The sequence below is a fragment of the Penicillium solitum genome (genome assembly GCF_028829755.1).
Source record: "Penicillium solitum strain IBT 25940 chromosome Unknown utg000001l_segment0_segment0, whole genome shotgun sequence".
Taxonomy (NCBI): Eukaryota; Fungi; Ascomycota; class Eurotiomycetes; order Eurotiales; family Aspergillaceae; genus Penicillium; species Penicillium solitum.
The window spans coordinates 83,199-101,724 of record NW_027072121.1 but is presented as its reverse complement, the minus strand read 5'-3'; the positions used below and the strand labels follow the sequence as shown (position 1 = coordinate 101,724).

General features: G+C 48.6%; 6 protein-coding genes across 6 annotated transcripts; 3 read left to right on the top strand and 3 right to left on the bottom strand.

Annotated features, from left to right (window-relative positions):
• Positions 1 to 209: 209 nt before the first annotated feature.
• On the top strand, positions 210 to 700 carry N7455_000037 (uncharacterized protein; the record flags this gene model as incomplete). The annotated part of the gene is made up of 3 exons (XM_065603704.1): positions 210 to 225; positions 300 to 355; positions 416 to 700. The coding sequence occupies 3 exons, from the start codon at positions 210 to 212 to the stop codon at positions 698 to 700; spliced, it is 357 nt and encodes a 118-aa protein (XP_065462195.1).
• Positions 701 to 1,709: 1,009 nt separating this feature from the next.
• Positions 1,710 to 2,522, bottom strand: N7455_000036 (uncharacterized protein; the record flags this gene model as incomplete). Its single annotated transcript, XM_065603703.1, has 1 exon — positions 1,710 to 2,522. The coding sequence occupies one exon, from the start codon at positions 2,520 to 2,522 to the stop codon at positions 1,710 to 1,712; it is 813 nt and encodes a 270-aa protein (XP_065462194.1).
• Positions 2,523 to 3,936: 1,414 nt separating this feature from the next.
• Positions 3,937 to 4,589, bottom strand: N7455_000035 (lysozyme; the record flags this gene model as incomplete). Its single annotated transcript, XM_040961807.2, has 2 exons — positions 3,937 to 4,230; positions 4,338 to 4,589. 2 exons carry the CDS (start codon positions 4,587 to 4,589, stop codon positions 3,937 to 3,939), a joined length of 546 nt encoding a protein of 181 aa, XP_040807755.2.
• Positions 4,590 to 6,089: 1,500 nt separating this feature from the next.
• N7455_000034 (uncharacterized protein) lies at positions 6,090 to 7,527 on the top strand (the record flags this gene model as incomplete). Its single annotated transcript, XM_065603702.1, has 8 exons — positions 6,090 to 6,112; positions 6,190 to 6,233; positions 6,296 to 6,321; positions 6,394 to 6,484; positions 6,540 to 6,630; positions 6,690 to 6,850; positions 6,902 to 7,193; positions 7,251 to 7,527. 8 exons carry the CDS (start codon positions 6,090 to 6,092, stop codon positions 7,525 to 7,527), a joined length of 1,005 nt encoding a protein of 334 aa, XP_065462193.1.
• Positions 7,528 to 9,170: 1,643 nt separating this feature from the next.
• N7455_000033 (uncharacterized protein) lies at positions 9,171 to 10,251 on the bottom strand (the record flags this gene model as incomplete). Its single annotated transcript, XM_065603701.1, has 3 exons — positions 9,171 to 9,333; positions 9,397 to 9,559; positions 9,639 to 10,251. 3 exons carry the CDS (start codon positions 10,249 to 10,251, stop codon positions 9,171 to 9,173), a joined length of 939 nt encoding a protein of 312 aa, XP_065462192.1.
• A 462-nt stretch (positions 10,252 to 10,713) lies between these two features.
• Positions 10,714 to 11,291, top strand: N7455_000032 (uncharacterized protein; the record flags this gene model as incomplete). The annotated part of the gene is made up of 2 exons (XM_065603700.1): positions 10,714 to 11,021; positions 11,084 to 11,291. 2 exons carry the CDS (start codon positions 10,714 to 10,716, stop codon positions 11,289 to 11,291), a joined length of 516 nt encoding a protein of 171 aa, XP_065462191.1.
• Between the last annotated feature and the right edge of the window lie 7,235 nt (positions 11,292 to 18,526).

Sequence of the window (18,526 nt, the reverse complement as noted above, 5' to 3'; positions counted from 1 at the left end):
ATTGTCCTTCTGATCAATCAGAGGCAGCGTCCTTGTTCACTCAATGACATCCCAAGGTATTTTCCCGTATAATAAGCACAATGGCTATTCAAATATCCAAGTGTAGGGCCTGCAGTATCACTGCATAAAATCACACAAGATTGCCATATCACCTCTAATTTACTTTCTATCATATTCACATCTCCCTTTGCATCCCCATACAAAACAACATGGATGCCAGCGAGAGTGAGTATGAACAGCCCTCACTGGTGGGTCTCCACCCTAGTTTTCCACTAATATATGTACACAAACTGACTTAGGACAGCTTTCAAGCATGCGGAAGAGAAAGCGCTCAACCGAGCATGAATCCTCGCGGGTGAGGCCTAATAAACCAGTCTATATGTTATTCAGGAACTGACATGTCTTTCCCATCAAGGCGAGGAAGAAGCGCAAGCCAGCCCTCGATGACCTCCGCAAGCTGCTGGTTACCTACCACGGCCTGCAGCAAATGCAACGGGAGTTGAACGAGCAGCTCGCCCTGTGCGAACATCAAATTGCCAAACACAAATTTGGCAGTGTCTCGGGAAAGCCTCGCCGTCGCCGCGGCCGTCCATACGCCTTCCCACGCGTACGGTCTCCACTGCGAGAAGTAGTCAGGGTAGAGGAAGATCTACCCACATTCTTGAGGCGCGTGGGAGAATGGCTGTGGGGATGGTGGTGAAGGGGGAGGGGAAGATGTGGAGGATGGATCACTTTGGAGATTGGTGGTTCTCGCTGGCGAGACTCCAACAGTGGATGAGTATACAGTATCGTGCAGGGCCACCCATGTTGGATATAACTAGCAAGTCATGTCTTTCCTGCACAACCAGGCAACCAGAAGCCCCTTTTTGCTTCCATGTCAATTCATACCATTATCTGTCTGATTAGTGACTGGCCCGTACTCGTGGTAGGTAGCTTCTATTCTTGTCATAAAGCCGATGGGTGTGTGTCTACATGTATTAACCGCCATCCCAAATATATATCTGGGAGGATATCTAAGAAAATAACATGTACTAAAAACGACTACTAGAGACAGACATGACTAGGTTAAATAAAATGTCGACTATTTGAGATACGTACTGGGTTCACTTGTGAACAATATATATATTTCTCGGCCACTTTGCTGCATTTTTATTATTCACCACTCAATAACCTTAGAAAACCACACAAAAAGAGAGTAAAGAGTACCTACAAGAGCGAAAATAGTATGATAAAACCGAATCATATAAAATAAATATCATAAGGCCAAGTAAATTGAAGTTATTAAAAAAATACAAAAACAAAACAAAAAAATAGTTTCCCTGGGAATCGAACCCAGAACCTTTCCGGAACACTTGCTGAAGAGCAATTGTTAACGGAAAATCATAACCGCTAGACCAGGAAACTGTTTGATAGAGGATCAGTCAGTTTAATGCATTATGAACAGACATGTGAAATAATAGTTCATTGCCAATAAGACCACAAGTTATTCAAGGGTGAGTCAGGCTCTGGACTCGTGCATGGGAACGCCGGGTCCCCAGTAACGTCTGTCAGCTTTCCAATGCAAAGGCAATCTCGAACAACACGTTTAGCAAGGGCCTTCTAGTAGATACATTGTTTATTAGATTAATGCCTATAGCTGGGTTGGAATGAAAATCAAGCCTTCAAAAGACAGTCCTTTATCCAGGGTATTACTAAAGCTGACTTCCAAGTCAAACTTTCCCACCACGTTCTCCAATACTAAATGCCCTTTCTGGATTGAAATCCTTGACAGGAATCAAACGATAGCCCTTTTGGTTCGATACTACAGCTTTCCCATCCGCATCTGTGAAGGCACAGTTGAAATGCGTGTGGCCAAATCCCCATGCCACGACCGCAGGATTGGTCCAGCATTCCTCGTGGCTTAAGTCTGTGGCAAATCCCGTAGACACATCACTTCCAATATGCTTTGGGTCCGTATACCGTGAATCAACGCTCGGGCTATGATGCGTGAAAATCGCAATCCGCCGCAGGGGCTCGGTTTTGGAAATCGTGGAAACTTGAGCATTGAGCCACTCGACATCTGAGGTATGTGCAGCATTGTGGTCATCCACATTCCACCGAAGGATATCTTTGAAATCCACCATACGACATTCGACAGCGAATTCTTGATGGGAGGAGACTTGCGAGAACAAGGTGCAGCCCAACACAGTTAGGTGTTTGGTAACATCGTAACGTGTCTGGTCAAGGAAAACGAATTTGCCCAACGATGTCTTTTTATTCATAGAAGCCTCAAAACTGCGCATTTTGGCCTTTGCGACTTTAAACGAAAGATGATACGGATCATGGTTTCCCAGGAGAAAAAAAACAACCGAGTAGCGGTCTAGCTGGACTTCTAGAAATGAGAAGAGTTCATCATTGGCGACATGACCGATGTCTCCAAGGAGGGCAAGATGTGATGCAGTTTGGGAGAACTTGAAGCTTCTGTACGAGGAATGAGTTTCGAGGTGGAGGTCGGAGAGGATTTGGAATGATATTGGCCCCATGTTAGCGAGGCGTTACCACGAGAAAGAATTCTGAACTTAATGGGGGTAAATGGCAACGAAGAGAAGAAAGAAAATCAAGCATGCTAAGTACGTTGCTAGAATGTACCAAGAATAAAAACGAAGCTACTAATCGAATATCATACATTCTGTAGGGACCCCGATGTGTGATCATTGCGATGATCTGGCGGCGATCTGGCTGTTTGTTACGTTTGCATTGTTTATGGAGATAGGAGTGGAGTAACGTATGTCCGAGATTCCATGACAGACCCGAGGTCGCTTCTCCTTTCCTTGTGGAAAACAATGTGTTTGCTCCAACAAACTGGTAACAATGACACGTCCATACAGAAAATCACCCAATAACCATATTGGGTGGCTGTGTGCAGATCCCAAAACAGAAATTGTTTGATGCGCGTTGACGTGTTCCAATTATTCCACACGTTGGACACGCTATCCACCAGCTGTAAGGGTCCATGATGTTCTTGCAGATGTACCCGCGCTAGTGAAACTGTCTAGGAGACGAGTCAGACGACATAGAAGATGGGTTCTTGTTGATGGGGTTTTCGGATCTTATATAGGGATTGACTCGACCGCAATCTGGACTAGTGCGACAAGTGGAAAGTCCGTCCTTCGCACACACCTTCTCGTGTGTATGCTCGCTAGGACTTGGTCTCCTCAGGAGCACGGCCATTGGCCGAGTTGGTCAACCATCTTAGAAATGGGTGTTTCTGATCAGGCCGGCAGCAAGTGCATGCAAAATCCCTGTTTTGCAGTTTCAGGGGTGAAATTAACTTCCATCGACTGTTGGGAGGAGATCCTAAATCCTCCAAGTGGGTTGCTCGTGCTACATTCGGCACCGGCAACACTGGTAGTGGATGGTGAGACTAGCCGCGGTAGGCATTGCACGCCCAAGAAAATATAGATGCACCTGCTTGCCAGTGGATAGGAGCTTCTATTGGACTTGTGTGCTTGACAAGATTGATGACAATGAAGAGAGAAATGTCCTTCTTGTTTATTGAATGTTACGAGGACCCCTGAAGCTTCCAAGATTGTGCCGGTTATGTAAATAACCTGACATTTTCGGATACATGAAGAAGTCCCATCATTTTACGGCGTGTCGACTAGTTTATTTGGTCTCTTTCTTCTTGTCTCCGAATAGGAATGTTTTCCAGTCTAGAATAGGCATCAGACTAATCACTGCAGGAATCACACGTCGGTGGTGGTGTCTCGTACCCAATATCTCAGCCCTAGCTCAACCAGTATTTATATTTCTACCATTGCGATCAACGAGGATCAGGCGTGAAGAAAGAAATACGCGGTGCTCCTACATGGCCATGTATGAATTGCGAGTTGCCGCCTAAATTCTCTATATGGTGCTCTGTGGAGGCAGACTTCACTTGCATCCCTGACTCCCGACTTAACAGCCAACAGGCAAAGCCCCGGTCTGAGAGGCCTCACCAAACAACTCCACCTCCTCGGCTCGCCGGCGCGTCAGCCCAGCAACAACCGCCCCATTTGCCTTATTCCACTTCGGCAGCTCCTCAGACGCCACAGTCCCCACATCTTCACCGGCGTTCATGCGGCTGACCAGGCTGGACGACTGCATGTTCCCGTTTCCGACGTTGAAAGTCCATGATACGAGCGCCGCGTACTGGTTGTCGTTCAGGGTGACCGCAGTGGCAAGGGCGTTTGTCACGCCGTCTTGGTAGGTCTGTTTTATGTGTTAGATAGTATGTTCATCACATACTTAGCACCCGCGTGGATAGTGGGATTTAAGGTTTCTAAGTATGGGGAGGGAGGGTGCTTGTAGTGACTTACCACTAGGTCATTGGCAAGCAATTGACTCGCTGTCTCTTCGGTCAATGGCTGTGAGAATGTCACTTCTGAGCAAGTGGAGTCGCCGCAGAGATGGCCGTAGCCGAGCGTGGGATTGCCAAAGCCGTCATCGTAGACGTTTGGTTGGAACGACTCAAAGCTCTTGATTAGATCAAGGCCATTGTCGTTGATTGCGGGACCGGTGCAGGCAATTGCCAGGGCTGGGAGGGTGGCGAGCAGGAGCTTGAAGGACATGTTGAGGTTTGGTTTGGGGGATCGTGGGACTATGGGATTGAATGGGTTTGGGGAGGTTCTATGGGCATTTAAGGAGCAGATGTTGATGATTATACTTATACTTTTGTTCTTCTCTTGTACTTTGTTGTTTATCCTTCATTAGCTCGCAAAATGCCGCCAAACTTGGAGTACTTGATGTAGATCGTGGGTACGGAGTATACACTGTAGGGTTGTAGTGACCCTCTTCGCTTCTCGTGTTTCAAGACCCCGACAGATTTAAAGCCACCCGAGTGGCTCCCGTGCGGCCATACTTTACCTTTTTACCTTGGCGTGTGCTTTTACTGGATGACGGGACTACAGCCTCGGTATTTCGTAGACCATGGCTGCTTTTATTAGTTGGGGTAATTGCGCTAGGTTAGCGCGTTTTATATGTAGTTACCACCCCACCCAATTTCCATTTCTTCTTCCTATTCTGTAAACTGAGTGTTTATAATACTTGGCGTGCCCTAACCAAGCGATTTATGCAGAGAAGGTGGCTTCATAGGGGCATAAATGTCTCCCGCAATATGTAGATTTCGTCTCGACCCATTTGCCGGTTTATGAGATAGATCACTAGCTTCGGCGATGCGCAATTTAGAAAGGAGAGTATACACATCATATATATGAAGCCAAAGCAAATTTCCGGTGAGAATTGCCCTTTCACTTACATCGTTTGATTTGAATCCTGATGATGTCATAGCCTAGATCAGACATCATGTCTGTAATGAAAGCTCCAAGAAGTTGAACGGACGTCTTTTCCATCTCTCGGAGGTCTTTTCTTGTGCCAACATCACTCTACTCAGTTGGTCGGTTTTTACAATTCGGGATGAAGTAGATTCGAGTTTCGTTGGCCCCCATGGGCCTTAACCTTTGGAACAGGTAAATTACAGTAGGTTCATAGCTTCTAGGGCTAGAAATCAAGAGCTAAGAACATGGGCGAAGAAATTGAGAAGAAAAGTGGAAATCATCCAACGGAGATCCTTCCTTATACCAAGGGGGGAGACATGGAAGGATGAGTTGGTGAAATAGGGTCTTCAATCTAATAATTGATTATGGTGTAAAGGCCACGATAGAACGATAACGATATGGCGTGGGGTCTTAGAAGTTACATAGTTTTGTAGGTAACTAGCTAGTTAATAAATGTCTTTGCATTAGTAACTAATCCTTTGCTTTTATGGCTTGTACAACGTATTCGTATCTTGAGAATGGTTCCCCATGGAGATCACCGATCCACATCGTTCTAAATATATTCTGTACGGAGTAGTTTAGAACAATATCCTTCAATCAGTTTCACTGTAACCTGATAGTGGAGCAGATCTAGCGTTGCTAACAAAGGCACTAGTGCTGACGCACGGCTAGGAGTCGGCAAGCTGAAACCTCCGACGTGATTCATATGCTCATTCTCAGTTCCTTGACAACTCGACTTCCCTGGTCCATGTCTATGCCTTATTCGTTTTAATCAAACCTGAAAAGGTTCTCACAATGGCGGGCAAGGTAGAAGATAAGTATGTTCAGACGGTGGCTGCCTGATACCCGGTTCTTTGTTACTCCTCGCTGACGGTTTTTCTTTTTTTCCTGCCAGATTCATTGGCCTCACACTGGCGATACTATCTGCGACAGTAATTGGTTGCGTCATCTTTTCCCTTTTAAAAACGCTTTATAGACATACTGACCATCGCAATGGGCAGGTTCAAGCTATGTCGTCACCAAGAAGGTTCGGCGCCTGGTCAATATCCCGGGTTTCTTCAATCGCAGCACATCCCGGATCTGACATGGATACTACCAGGGTCTTATACAAGCAGCCGAGAGATATGGCTTCACCGGAGATGGATTTGAATACATACGAAGTCCGGTGTGGTGGTGTGGAACAACCATGCGTATGGCTATCGGACTGGACGGACATCGCTAGGGGCTAATAGGCCATCATTGTAGTGGTGACCGGAGAGTTGATGAATACCGCGGCCTATGCATTCGCTCCCGCCGTGCTGGTAACGCCGCTTGGGGCGTTGAGTGTGCTCATTGGGTGAGTCGGCCGACTGATGATGGATTTCACCAGTGGACTGTCACGCTAATCAATTCTAGTGCCTTGATGGGCTCGTATTTCCTCAGGGAAGAGATGAATGTTCTTGGAAAACTCGGATGTGCCGCCTGCCTTCTAGGCTCAGTGCTGTTGGTGCTCCATGCGCCCGGCGACAAGGAAATCGAGACTACTGATGAGATCCTGCATCTGGCAATTCAACCATGTCAACAACCCGTCCCAGAGTTGGATTGTGAGCTTACTGACACATCTCTAGTTTTTCTTCTCTACTGTGCTTGTGTTGCAGTAATTGCCATTTACATCATCTGGAAAGTCGCACCGGTACAGGGGCGAACAAACCCGTTGGTTTATATTTCGATTTGCTCTTCGGTCGGATCCATCTCCGTTATGTCAGTCAAGGCGTTTGGGATTGCAGTCAAGCTTACCGCGGGCGGCGACAACCAATTTACCCATGCCTCGACTTATGTCTTCGCGTTGGTCCTGGTAGTGACCACCCTGACCCAGATGAACTACTTAAATAAGGCAATGGGCCAATTCCCTGCATCGTTGTAAGTTCCTTTGTCGAAGTCCGATGATAAAAAGATGTTATACTCAATTACCGACAGAGTAAACGCGATGTACTATGTTGGCTTTACAACATGTACCCTCTCCGCCTCCATTATCTTTTACCAAGGACTGAACACTAGCAACTGGACGAGTATCATCTCAATGATATGTGGATTTCTACTCAATTTCATGGGTATCTCTCTTTTGACACTGTCCAAAACTGCATCTTCCAGTGAAAAGCGTACAGACTCAGTGCGAGGGGTCAACACGCGGTCACTGGAATCCTCCCACGGACGATACTCGCACGTACGAACGAGTAGCGTGGAACTCGAATAAGCCCTTGGAAGACGGCCATTCGGAGTCTAACCGGATGATAGATCATAACTGAATTGAAAATTGATACATGCTATATAATTCGGTGACTGCCCCTCTATAGATGAACACAATGATAATACTCTCTCTGCAGCCATAGTCCCTTGCTCGTATGACGATAGATGATGCTGTGAAACGAGAACTCAGCCAAAGTCGACCAACATGCCACTCAACAACTGGCCAGGACAACGTCACCATCAACTGAAACTGAGGCAGGGGAGGGTTTACAGAGAGAGAAGTGAGAGAAGTGAGAGAGAAGTGAGAGAAGTGAGAGAGAAGTGAGAGAAGTGAGAGAGAAGTGAGAGAAGTGAGAGAGAAGTGAGAGAAGTGAGAGAGAAGTGAGAGAAGTGAGAGAGAAGTGAGAGAAGTGAGAGAGAAGTGAGAGATGGAAGGTGGGGGGTAAACCCCACGACAATCATTATCTAGTTATTTCTTATGTATGGGTTCGGATGGATTTGGATTTACGGGATCTACGGGGTATAGGAATGGGCTGATTCCACTCTTCACAATTAGCATCTATCTGTATACTCTGGGAGAGATCCCGCTCGGCGTTTGGCTTCGAGTTCTTGCTTCAGTTGGATGAAGCGCCTGCATAGTCATACGCAACTAGTTAGACTGCAACAGGTTAATTGAATTTTGATTGATTGATTGATTTACGGCTCAAAATGAGTTGGCAATATCATACACATGTACCTACACATCTAAGGCACCGATTTCAAAAGTGTTGACCGCTCGTTGAAAAGCCATAGCAACAAGGGTTCATGAGAGTGGCCTTCTAGCCCCACCACTAGTGGTGCTACGAACTGATCTGAAGACTATAGGTAGCATCTTCGCTGATGGTTCCAAGCTCATTCGGGTGTGGTGGATGAATCTGGGTTGTAATTAGATTGGATTATGGCCTCGAAATGCAATACGCGCCACTTTCAATTATCTGTCACAGCTAACTAGAAGATTCTTCCTTGTTCGGGGTTTAGATGATTTCAAAAGCACAGATGAAGGATCTCTTTTCTAATCACCCTTTCAAGTATTTGCACAGTACAATTCAAGGCTCTGTTTTCCGAGTCAAATTCGAACACGACAACATACTGCAGCCCATAGGGCATCTGCATATTAAGACCTTTTCCATGATGATGACCGACATTCAGAAGGGAGAAATTAGCGACGATTAATCCAGCAAGCGTTGAATCTGAAGGAAGTTAGCAAATATATAATTTTATCCTCCATGCTCAAGGTTTGTACCGTTGGATTCAGCATTGTGCAGATGGCCAGATAGTTCGTAAGAATATAGTGGGATGGTCATCACCTTGGTGGACTTCATTGCAAGAAGGGTTTCAGTCTAAAAGAGACCACCCAAGTGATTTTCTCTCTTCAACATGGGTCTGGGGTAGGCCCTAGGAATAATAAATCAACTAACCTGAATTTAGGGGCTTGGAATTATAGCAGTATCTCTGATAGAAGTCGGAGAACTGGAGAACGCATTTCTTAGCGCTTGAAAGTGCCATGATTTACTTTGTAGAAGTGTGGTTTAACCACGAAATGAATTGGATCGATTTGTTAAAGTCTATGAAGGCTCCGTTACAAATGTTGAAAGCGTACTAAATGTACTTTCACACCTGGGTTCCAGCATTCTGATAAGAATGGGCAAGGTCTTCAAGCTTGTGAGACTCGAGGAAGCCCTTGAAAGTGACTGGGGTGACTTGCGGATACTTTTTGTTGTCCAGATCCCTTTTCAAGTAGGTTTGACCGTTGATGCAGTAGTATTGATAGAACCTTTTGGGGTTGTCAGCGCGTGTGAAAAAAGAACATGGGTTTTTATACTAGGGCGATACTAACATGGCGAGGTAAGCAAAGATGTTGGATGGATCTTTGTTGAACACGGCTTGCATGGTATTGAAAAGGTTCTGCTTCGACCCCAAGGACTCAAGCTTAGGTTCCAGACCATATACCTGAGAGAATTCCTTGGCAATCTCCTTGATTGATTTGCGGTCACCGAGGACTGTCACCAGTGAGGTTAATTAGTACGGGACTAGGATTCAGAAGACACCAGGAGACCAATCCTCCCGAGGTAAACTCACAGTGCTGCAGTCCAACCGCATTCTGATCCAATGCAACGGCAGCGACATACTCAGCTGCAGTTTCGTAGGTGGTAGATTCCCAAATTTCATCTCCATCCCCATAGAACGAGAACTTGATCTCCTTAGGATCGAAAATTCCAAAGTATCCACTCCAGAATGTCTCCATAAATGCTCCGATCAGAACGTGAACACCCTGGACATTCTTCTTACCATCCAAGTACGCCTTCATGTGCTTCATGGGATCCTTAGCGGGGTGCTGTCCAAGTTCCAGCTTGGTGAAGTCTAGGCAGTAGTCACTAGCGACATATCGGCCGACGTTTTCCAGCTCGCATGCATCCACCAGTAACTTCTGGCCCTCGATCATCAAGTTGTTGTCCCCCAGGTAGCAGCAGATGACAACATCGCACCCACCGACAAAAGAACGAAGTGTCTCTAGATCGCTCGACTCGCCTTGGACGATATTCACGCGGGGTGACTCACGAAATTGCTGGGGGAGCTTGGAGGCGTTCCGGCACAAACCGCGAATCTGCACATTGGGAGATTTGCATAGGTGGTTCCCGACAAGACGAGCGAACTTGCCCGTGATACCTGCGATGCCGACGGTGATAGACATGATAAATGAACTAGTGATCGGGTAAAATAATAAGAAAATAGTTATGAGCAATTGAAGAATTGAAGTCTGTATGTTATGGAGGACATAGGAGGTGCTGTTCAGTTAAATATATAAATGTACGCTGTAGTATGCTGCTACTATAACTACATTGTATCCTGCTATAGACAGCTCCCGGTGTAGCCAATCAAAATTCGCGGTTGACACTACTCCGGCTCCACCGAATGGCTACCCGCGTTGTCGCTATTTCCAAACATCCGAACCCTCCCAACCTTGACATATCTACCCTTTAATCTGTAATCAGAAACGGACTACGGAGTACGGAGTAATGTCTCCCGAATTTTTTTTTTAGCAAAATTCGATCATTCCCAGTCATGTGAGGGCACTACTTTTACTGTAGAGCAGGGTTTCTCTTTTGGCCCATCAATCTGATTTAACTCCGATTGTAGTACTCGCTTTTGGATAATGGGTGCCCCGACAGACGCTCAAAGCATGTCAAAGCTATTCGCGCCTCTTAAGGTCGGAGGCATGACGCTCAACCAGCGCATCGCCATGGCCCCGATGACTCGGCTTCGCACCGATGTTTCGCACCTTCCATTGCCTTCGGTTAAAGGATACTACCAACAGCGTGCTAGCGTACCGGGATCTCACATTGTCACCGAGGCCACCGTTATCAGCCCTCGGCACGGTGGTTACGCCAACGTTCCGGGAATTCACAGCAACGAACAGATCGCTGCTTGGAAAGAAGTCACAATTGCGGTTCACGAGAAAGGGTCTTATATCTTTCTGCAGCTTTGGGCCCTGGGTCGCGCGACCAACCCGCAATTCTTGGCAGAACGGGTCACAGTTTGGTCTCCAGCAGCGACGTCCCTATGAAAAGTAACCTCACCAACGAGATGCATAGACCTAATCCATTGACGGAGCTTGGGATCCGAGAAGTCATCTTGGACTTCACGGCTGCTGCGGAGAATGCCATACTGGCCGGATTTGATGGCGTGGAAATCCATGATGCCAATGGATACTTAGTCGATCAGTTCATCTAAGACGTCAGCAATCAGCGGACCGAAAAATGGGGGGAAGAAAAAAGAAAACAGATCTAGGCTTGCCACGGAGGTGACTCGTGTGATAGCTAAGGCCATTGGTAATGATCGCACCGCGATTCGTCTGAGTCCCTGGAGCCGATATCAAAGGATGCGGATGGAGGATTCGATCCCGCAATTTTCCGATGTTGCCCAGAGACTAGCTGAACTGAAGCTGGCATATCTGCACGTTTGTGAATCAGACGTCAAGGACAAGGAGGAACGTATCAAGTGGTTGCTTAGGCATATGGCAATTCTAGCCCCGTCCTAGTGGTAGGTAACTACAATGTACAATGGCAAATCGGCTCAAAATGCCGTCGACGTCAAGTACGCAGACCATGATGCCACTGTGGCGTTTGACCGTCTATACATCTCGAACCCAGATTTGGCATTCAAGGTCAAGTGAGGACTCCCACTTGCGCCCTTCGATCCAGGAGCAATATATGGACAGATGTCGGAGGGATATACTGACTACGCCTTTAGCGAAGAGTTCAAATCTCGGGACGGCTCTGCTCGTCTGCAATATATCTTGTTCGGAGGATCTTCATGTACTATAAATAAAATCCAGTGCCTATCATCGACCAGGAAAGTACATAAAAAATCAATAATAGATAGCCCTTGGCACCTTGCACATCCTTTACTCAATATGTTCCGGCAGCATAGAAAAACAAAACACATATCTTTGCGCGAACCTAATTTTTGAAATTGTACCACAACGCCGAGGGCTACAGCCTCCATTTTAATTGCAAGTTAATTGTAACTTCCGGCTCCATCTTTTGATACCAATTTCATATTGGTGGCAATCATGGTGGCGCCAGGAAGCCAGTGGCCGCCCCTTTCAGGGGCCCGCCAAAACTCTGCAACCAACACCAACGAGCGCATATTGGATGCCAATTACGACGTGCGCCAGTTGCTGAATCATATCAGCAGTAACAACTCTGTCAAAGTCCCGAAACCAGTGTTGGAATACCTCAAATCGATTCAGGAGCTCACTGCAGACCTGATTAAGAACCCAATCGGCCAGGACTGGAAGCAGCAATTTGAACAGCTGCGCCAGGAGACCAGCCAGATTAAACAAGATATCCATGAGGTGAGGATAGCTTCTTCGAATGTCAATGCCAATGGCAATGCCAGCGGATCGAATCGGATCCGTTCGTATGTTGATGCCGTCAAAAATGCGCCGCCGCCGACGCACTTTTTGTCCAGCCATGGATCGGCGTCGACCAACCCCGCAACGCCCTCTGATCTCATCCAGGACCGACAGATTATTGTCAAACTGGGTGATTCCGACGGCATCAAGCACTTCCGCGCCCAGACGCCTGCTGAGATCACGAAGCTTGCCGAAAAAGCGCGTGTTAAGGCAGCAAAGGCTACGTACGGGGTGACGGTGGCATCGGCTAAGTTTGTCGCGGCGAGACAATTGAAATCGGGGGATATCTCGCTCAGCCTTCGTACTGCGAAGGAGGCAGAGATAATGCGATGCCACCGTGCTTGCTGGGTAAAGCATTTGTGGAAGGGATCGGAAGTGCGCTTGCCGAGCTGGGGGGCTGTTGTCCACGACGTCAATGTACGGTCGCTCGGAATCAATTCAGCTGCAGGGCTTGGAGACCGGAAGCAGGGGATCATTAAGCAGCTGCTTACTGAGAACTTGTTCCACTGGGGAGACGATGCAGAGATCACCCAGATCTCGTGGCTAGTCCTTCCGGAGGGCAAAAAGTCAGGTTCAATGATCGTTGAATTCACCTCACCGCACACTGCGAACAAAGCCATTGACACTGGAACACTCTGGGACTCGGAGGTGCTTACTACGGTCTTATACGACCGGGCTGCGCGTATACGCCAATGCCACAATTGTCAGAAATACGGACATATAGGAAACACCTGTTCCAACGAAACGAAGTGTGTCTTTTGCGCTGAGAAACATCATTCTCGAGACTGCCAGCGTAAAAAGGATGCAACTCTCAGTGAACGAAAGTGCGCCAATTGCGGGGGCGCACACAACGGATGGTCAAAGCGGTGCCCCGACTTTATCAGAGAGATTGAGAGGGTGCAGGCTCTTGCACAGGCGAGAGAGCGGCACCACCGGGTGCCGGCATACCTCTCAATCAGGGAGACTAGGCAGGGGACGCCGGCTGCCACTATATCCGGAAGTTCAGGGGGTAGCGGCTCCAGGACTTCTACCACACAAAGCTCCACACAGGAGAGCTCTAGAGATAGACCACAAACCGCCTCACAGGCATTAAATAAAACACCAAGCTCTACCCAAGCGGCGAGCAACGAAGAACCAGCATCGTCGGGTGATACCGAAATGTAGGAGGCTCAGGGGCCCCGAGAGGAGGCGCAGGAGGAGGTCTAGGGGGAAGACACTACGATGCTCGGCTTCGCAGTAGGCAATACCGAGGCAGATGCAATTGGGGAATCAATCCGCCAGTCGACACGACTGCCGAAGGGACTCCAAAGGTCGATCGACGCACCGGTGACACGCTCAGAGCCCCCAAGGCGAAGAGCACCCAGCCGGGCATCGACGTCATCAACGACAACTAGGTGCAAAGGCCTATTCAGGTCAGTACTAGATACAAATGCGGGCAAAGCGCAGAAGCGAGCAAGGGACAACACATATATCCTCGAGGACAAAGAAGTGGCAATGCCAGACACACCGTTATCGTCAGTACCGGTGGCATCGGCCAGTGAATACCAGCCGTCAGTTCTATCCCGTACTAGCGGGAACAGACGTATGTCAACAGGCAAGCAAAGAACAGCCGGTAGGCCAAATGCCATCGGCAAGGAAAATGCTATCTTCAAAGCTAGCACGACGAAGGGTACCATAGTACACACGCTAGGCCCCCGGGGCAAGAATAAGCGTACCCTCGACGATCAAGTCAACCTCACAATGTCGGCTCTATCAGTGAAATTCACTAGCAGGACAGACATCCAGGAGGAGAGAAGAACCCGTCAATTCACCAAGAAGCACGCTAACACACAAGTTGTCAATGAATAATACACCTTTCACTATCATCCAATATAACACGCACCGGTCGAGAGATGTCGTGATGGCGGACTTTTTGGCGAAGCCAGAAGTCTCAAAGGCAGACATTATTGCGGTGCAAGAACCATAGGAAAACCCATACAATGACACCACATACCACCCATTGAAACAGACGCATGAACTGCTCTTCCCGTCTAGCGCGGAGACTGGGGGGAGAGCGAGAGTGTGTATATATATCTCTAAGAGAGTGGGCACCAACTGGACGCACTATGCACACAGTCAATTCTGCCAGGAAGTGAGGATCCAAACCGGCCTTAGCGAGATCTGCTTCTTCAATATATATAACGAGTGTGGTACCACCGGTACAGTGGACCTTCTCAACGACTTGTTATGCGACAACCAAAGACAACGCAGCCGGAAGCATCTGATGATTGCCGGAGATTTCAATCTCCACCACCCCGCCTGGGGAGGCATCGAGGCCACACAAGATGCAGATTCTGACAGGCTAATTGAGCTCTGTGACGAAGCAGACCTCGATCTGTGGCTGGAACCTGGCGCGATCACGAGGGACCAGAACGGGGAGCAGACAACGATTGATCTGTTCTTCGGTACGCCGGATCTCACTGAGAGATTAGTGGTGTGCGAGCTGGCCCTAGATTGTCATGCAGATTCAGATCACCTGCCGATCCGTGTACTGATCGACATAGACACACCTACAAAGCCGGCGGAGGCGCAGAGACGAAGGCTCTGGAAGGCCATGGACACTGAGAAATTTGACGTGTTTGTAGCTGACAACCTCCCAATGCCGCCGCAATTGACGACCACCCGACAAATTGACGACGCAGTCGACCACCTGATCGACATCGTACAACGAGGGGTTCACGAATCGACACCATGGGCTAGGTCAAGCCCCCACGCCAATCCATCGTGGACCAAGGAATGTGGAGAGGCTGTCAAGCACTCCCGCCGTATGTTTCGTCAGTATCTCGCGACACATAGTGAGGAGGACTGGGAGACGCACAGACTGGCTAGGAATCAGAAGGGGAAGGTGATCAAAGCCGCTCTCCGGCGTGGCTTTAGGAACTTTATTGAAGAAGCCGTAGATCAGGGCCCCTAGGGTTTGTGGAGAGTGGCCAAATGGGCTAGAGATCGGGGCCAGCAGCAGGGGAGTACTATGCCAGTACTGAAGATAGCTGAAGGAGGGGTTGCAGAGACAGACGAAGAGAAGGTAAATCTACTCCGTAAGGCATTCTTCCCGCAACCACCAGAAGCGGATCTCTCCGATATCCACACCACCCAAAGAGAGCAATTCCAGCTTCCACCGGTAAGCGACACCGAAGTGAGAGCTGCAATAAAGAAGGCGCCACCCGACAAAGCACCTGGATACGACACACTGCCGAACAAACTGTGGCGAGTCCTTGCAGAGCTAGGCTCACGATCAGAGAAGCGATTTGTGTCACTCCTCACTGAGATCTTTAACGCCTGTGTCCAGAGCGGCCACAACCCCCAGCACTTCCAAACCTCCGTCACAGTGACACTACGGAAAGCCGGCCCACGAGACTACCGAGTCCCTAAATCGTACCGGCCAGTTGCATTACTAAACACGCTCGGTAAGGTCCTCGAGGCACTCGTTGCGACTCGAATTGTATGGCTGGTGGAGGAACACAAACTGCTCCCGGATATACACCTTGGGGGACGGAAAGGGGTATCTGTCGACTATGCAATCCAGTTGATCCTTGGGCGAGTACACTAGGCCTGGGGGGAAGGTAAGATAGCGAGTATATTACTCCTAGATGTCGCTGGAGCGTATGATATGGTCTCTCACGAGAGACTACTGTTCAATATGTAACAAATGGGGCTCGGTGTACTCACTCCGTGGGTACAGTCGTTCCTTACCGGTAGGAGTACGCGGATCAAGCTACCTAACGGCCACCTAAGCGAAGAATTTCCTACACCAACCGGCATCCCACAGGGTTTACCAATCTCACCGATCCTATTCCTACTCTTCAATGCACCACTAGTTCGCGCCTGTACATTACGGGGGCTACACTATGGGGAGAGTGAGGTATACGGTTGGGTGGATGACGTTTGTATTCTGGCTATCTCAAATAGCTATGAAGAGAACGTCCGGTTGTTGGAGAAGGCACTGCAACGAGCGGCCTCCTGGGCTAGCAAACATGCAGCAAAATTCGCACCCGACAAATTTGAATTGATCCATTTTAACAATCCAAAATCCACCGCTACCATCAACACTACTAGCGAAACGCCTCCCCGAAACGCTGACATCTGGGAGGTTCCAGATGATCCATTAGGACATGACGATATGCCGGTGATTATCCTAGGGGACCCGATACCAACCATCCTCGCACTATCAAATACAGCTAAATACCTCGGTGTATGGCTCGACAAGCACCTCAATTTCAAGACACACTGTAAGAAAATGCTTGTAAAGGGAGCTGGCAGTCTGGAAGCACTCCGCGGAATCTTAGGTTCCACTTGGGGGTTATCATTGATCGCAATGCGGAAGGTATACCAGGCAGTCATCATTCCACAGATGCTATGGGGACTGTCTGCGTGGTACTGCCCAGCTGCAAGAGCGACACTAGGTCTCGATAAGCTCACAAACGAACTCACAAAAATCTAAAAACGTGCGGCAATCCTGATTAGCGGTGCCTTCCGGGGAACGGTAGGGGTAGCACTGGATACAGAACTATTTATTACCCCAATCAAACTACGACTGTAGCAAATCGTCGAAGAGACAGCCATACGAATCCTTACCGGCCCGCAATGGGCCTGCCTACAGATTGTCAAAGTAACGAAAACCAGGAAAGCATCGCAAAGGAGTCTCAGTGGATGGTCCCCGACCGAAGCGATTGCGCGGAAGAAACCATTACGCCTACAATTGAGTGAAAAATGGGAGGAAAAACGGGCATTTGTTCTTGCACCATGGGAAGCCCCAATCCCTTGCTTTATTGAGAATCAGGAAGCAGCATTGGAAACCCACAATAGTATTTACGAAGATGTTGCTTGCGATGACCACGGTCGTACTAGTATGATTTTCATAGACGGAAGCGGGTTTGCAGGGTATATTGGCGTATCAACGGCCAGATATTACCCGGAAATAACGTCACAAAGACGATACCTTGGAACGGACTCTCAGTCCACAGTGTACGCTGCCGAGCTCAGCGGCATTGAGATGGCACTTGCCAAAACCAAGGAGGGTACAGACTCAAATCTTAATAACGGACAACCGACGGCTCGAGAAGTGATCATTTTCTCCGACAGCCAAGCTGCCATTCAGGCAGTTCAAAACCCACAGCGACCGTCTGGCTAGTACGTACTCACACACATATACAATCACGTACGGGCCATCCGGTCGCAAAGCCAGCCAACCAAAGTCACCATCAGGTGGATCCCTGCACACGTTGGTGTGGACGGCAATGAATTTGCCGATGGAGAAGCAAAAAGCGCAGCGCTTCTTGGTGCGGGGATGGGAGTTGCGACCGGGAGCGGAACGGGTGAACCGATAATCCGCCTCGCCGCAGCTGCTAAGAGAGCGGTACGCCAGCGAATCAGAGAGCGGTGGGAGAAGCAGTGGGAGCGGGAGAGAACCTCCGCTCCGACAAAGCGCTTAGTGCAGGCGCCGAATAAGAAGACACTTCGTTTGTACGAAGGACTGTCGAAGCCACAATGTGCGATCTTGATTCAGATGCGTACAATGCGGATCGGGCTTAGACACTTCTTGTTCAAAATCAAGGCAGCCGAGACTGACCGGTGTAATTGTGATGAGGGCTCACAAACACCGAAGCATATCCTGATGCAGTGTCCGCGGTATATTATGCCGCGTACAAAATTGTGGGAGCAATTGTGGGGTATTGGGATCAACGAGATGGATTACGATAAGATCGTGTCGAACCCGCAGGCCACCCGCTACGTGGTCAACTTCATGCACCGAACAGGTCTCCTCCAGCAGTTTCAACACGTTGGAATCGAGGAGGAAAATGACGACGACGAACCGAGAGGCCTCGCGGCAATGGATCTAGGTGTGGAAGACGATGGGTATTAGCCAATGACGAGAACGATGCTGTGACACGAGAACTCAGCCAAAGTCGACAAACATGCCAATCAACTGGCCAGGACAACGTCACCATCAATTGAAACCGAGGCAGGGGAGACAGCAGGGAGAGAGCAGGGAGAGAGCAAAGAGAGAGAG